Source organism: Euprymna scolopes, chromosome 31 (assembly GCF_053919585.1).
Source record: "Euprymna scolopes isolate OS-2025 chromosome 31, ASM5391958v1, whole genome shotgun sequence".
In the NCBI taxonomy this organism is placed as follows: Eukaryota; Metazoa; Mollusca; class Cephalopoda; order Sepiida; family Sepiolidae; genus Euprymna; species Euprymna scolopes.
The window spans coordinates 85,551,983-85,554,482 of record NC_136512.1 but is presented as its reverse complement, the minus strand read 5'-3'; the positions used below and the strand labels follow the sequence as shown (position 1 = coordinate 85,554,482).

The following is a 2,500-nucleotide window of genomic DNA, read 5'->3' as shown; positions in this document are numbered from 1 at the left end:
TAAACCTCCTCCATAGCTACAACACATCTACACACTTGTTTAAATAAGAAACTTCTTTTAAGTAACTTATCATATATCCACCCCGAGAGTTTAAAGGCACATACGGTTCACATACATTAAACTCACTATGACAGATATCCTGTACACCGACCTACATTATATATTACAAACTATACTTCTCCTTTATCACATAGATCAATATAGTTCCCCCAAACAACCTCAATAATTTATTTCGCTCCTAATGTAATGGTCCTGGATATGACCTTAAACTAGATCCAGTGGTGAGGCCCCAGTTTGTGGGCTTTGGGGAGTGTGGAACCACCCTTTAATTGCCATTGCTCCCAGGTCCACTCTGACCTGGAGTGAGTGTTCCTGTTAGGGTCCCAACTATGGGTTGAATAGAAACCGACTTGAAAACAATAAATATATTCTATGAAAAATTTTTCTTCAAAATCTTTGGATTCGCCATTATATAACCTGAAAAGGGTTGATATGCCGTAAAACAAAAACAACCAACCAACAATCTAATGTAACTTTCGCTAGACGTCGCATCCTTATTATGTTACCTAGCATCTTCTCTACTCTTCTGATGAGAAGCATTAGGCTTTGAAATACCATGGTATAAAGAGTTCTCAGTTACCCAACACCTTTAATTTATCTATACTCTTATTAAATGAATGAATAAATCTATATATATATATATATATATATATATATATATATATATATATATATATATATATATATATTACTATATAGTTTTTATTCCTCCATTTTCTTTCTTTATTGATTTTTATATAATCTCCCAAACAATTTATAATTACTTGTTTAGCTACAACAACTATCAACAATTTCCCTCACTCTCTATCTGTGCCTAAAACTAAACGAAAATTCCATGAGCAGAGTTTCTTTCTTAGAGCTGTCCGTCTGTGGAACAACATACCATGGAACTGCTTCTTGGCTGACGATAATCTTAAATAAGTTCCACCATTACTGATCATCATAACGTTGTCTCACCAACTACCCAATGCTTATTAACCCTTATCCTCGAGTGGCCTCCCGGCCTTGATAAGTGGTGACTTTCAAGTAAAACAAAAAATTAAATTTTATTCAAAATTCGAATTATGTAAAACCGTTTCTTGTTAATTTTCAGCTTCGAAAAATATTTTCAACTTTGGAAACATAACGTCGGCTACAAGAAAGTTTCTTCGAGGAGGTAAATACAAACTTTCTTTTATTGATTAATTAGCAGGCCGCCCAGGGGGATTATAGGGGTAAAATTGCCCCCTAATCGTTCATCTATTCATTTGTTTGCACTTTTTTCAATAACCATGCCTCAGATTTTTTTTTTTAATTTTGCACAAACATTAGTCATAGCGAAAGTAAATTTTTCATTCCTAGAGGGAGAGCCCCGCATGCACGACTTGTTATTTCTGAAAGCATTTTAGGGTTTAATAGAAAACGAAAAAAAAAAAAGTGACACAAAGCTACAGTTAGGACCATAAGGTGTTAATTAATCTAAATATGAAAGTTTTTTTTTTTATTATTTGTCAACCCTTTATTCCCATTAAAACAACTTATTTAAATCGATAATAAAAGTATTTTTCAAATCTGCATGTATACTAGAAGGCCGCCTAACGCTGCCCGGTCATAAAATATGCATAAATATATTTTAATTCATGCAGATTTCATATTATGGAATAAATTCTCTTTTGATTATTATCCAAGCAACAGTAATGATTTGGGGCCAAAATCCCCATCCCCTCCTATCTGCAATTTTTCTTTTCACCTCTCACTCTAAATTTCACCCATCTGGGAGAGAAATCAATCACTAACGCCCCATCCCTTACCCACAAAATTTTCTTTTCTCCATTTCGTCCCATCTATAGAGCATCCCCACTTAGAGACCGGCCTGCAGGAACTCAGGTTCCTTTACAAACCAAAGTGGAACAGGCGGTCTATCAACTAGACGGGGTTGGGAGGGTCCTACTAACCACTTTTGTATTTTTTCTCTCCCCCCCCACTGCCCTCAATACAAATGAATTATTGTATCATCATTATTGTTATCTTTTTTGTTTTTACACGTAAATAAAAAATGTTTTAAACAATTGGGTTCTAAGTAGTACGAAAGGGTGAATGCGGTATTATGGTGAAAGAAGATACTAGCTAAGAGAAACTTTTGTTTTAAATTCTGCAGTGACAAGGATGACCAACGACACCCTTTCTCCCCCCCCCCTTTTTAGTTGGCCTTGTGCCTAAGTTTTTTGTTCAGTTGGAACTTACTTTGTAATTTTAGCTTGAATAAAGAATTTAATATCTCAAAGTGTAATATCTGTTCCGATGCTACACTTAAGGTAATTTGTCTCGGTCAATGGAGGGGAAACCCTCTATTCCGAGACAATTATTATTTTTGGTCCTAACCAGAGTGCCCCTTTTGCCTTTATTTTTTTTTGGGGGGGGGCTGGTTTAACCCCACATTAAAAACGACCTTGTGTCACAT

General features: G+C 35.2%; 1 protein-coding gene across 1 annotated transcript in view; it reads left to right on the top strand.

Moving 5' to 3' along the window:
- LOC145255828 (uncharacterized) overlaps positions 1 to 2,500 on the top strand; it is an 86,566-nt gene that overhangs the window by 47,548 nt on the left and 36,518 nt on the right. The window contains exon 9 of the mRNA XM_080114547.1: positions 1,154 to 1,216. Coding sequence (XP_079970673.1) covers positions 1,154 to 1,216 — 63 coding nt within the window. The remainder of the gene's footprint in view (positions 1 to 1,153; positions 1,217 to 2,500) is intronic.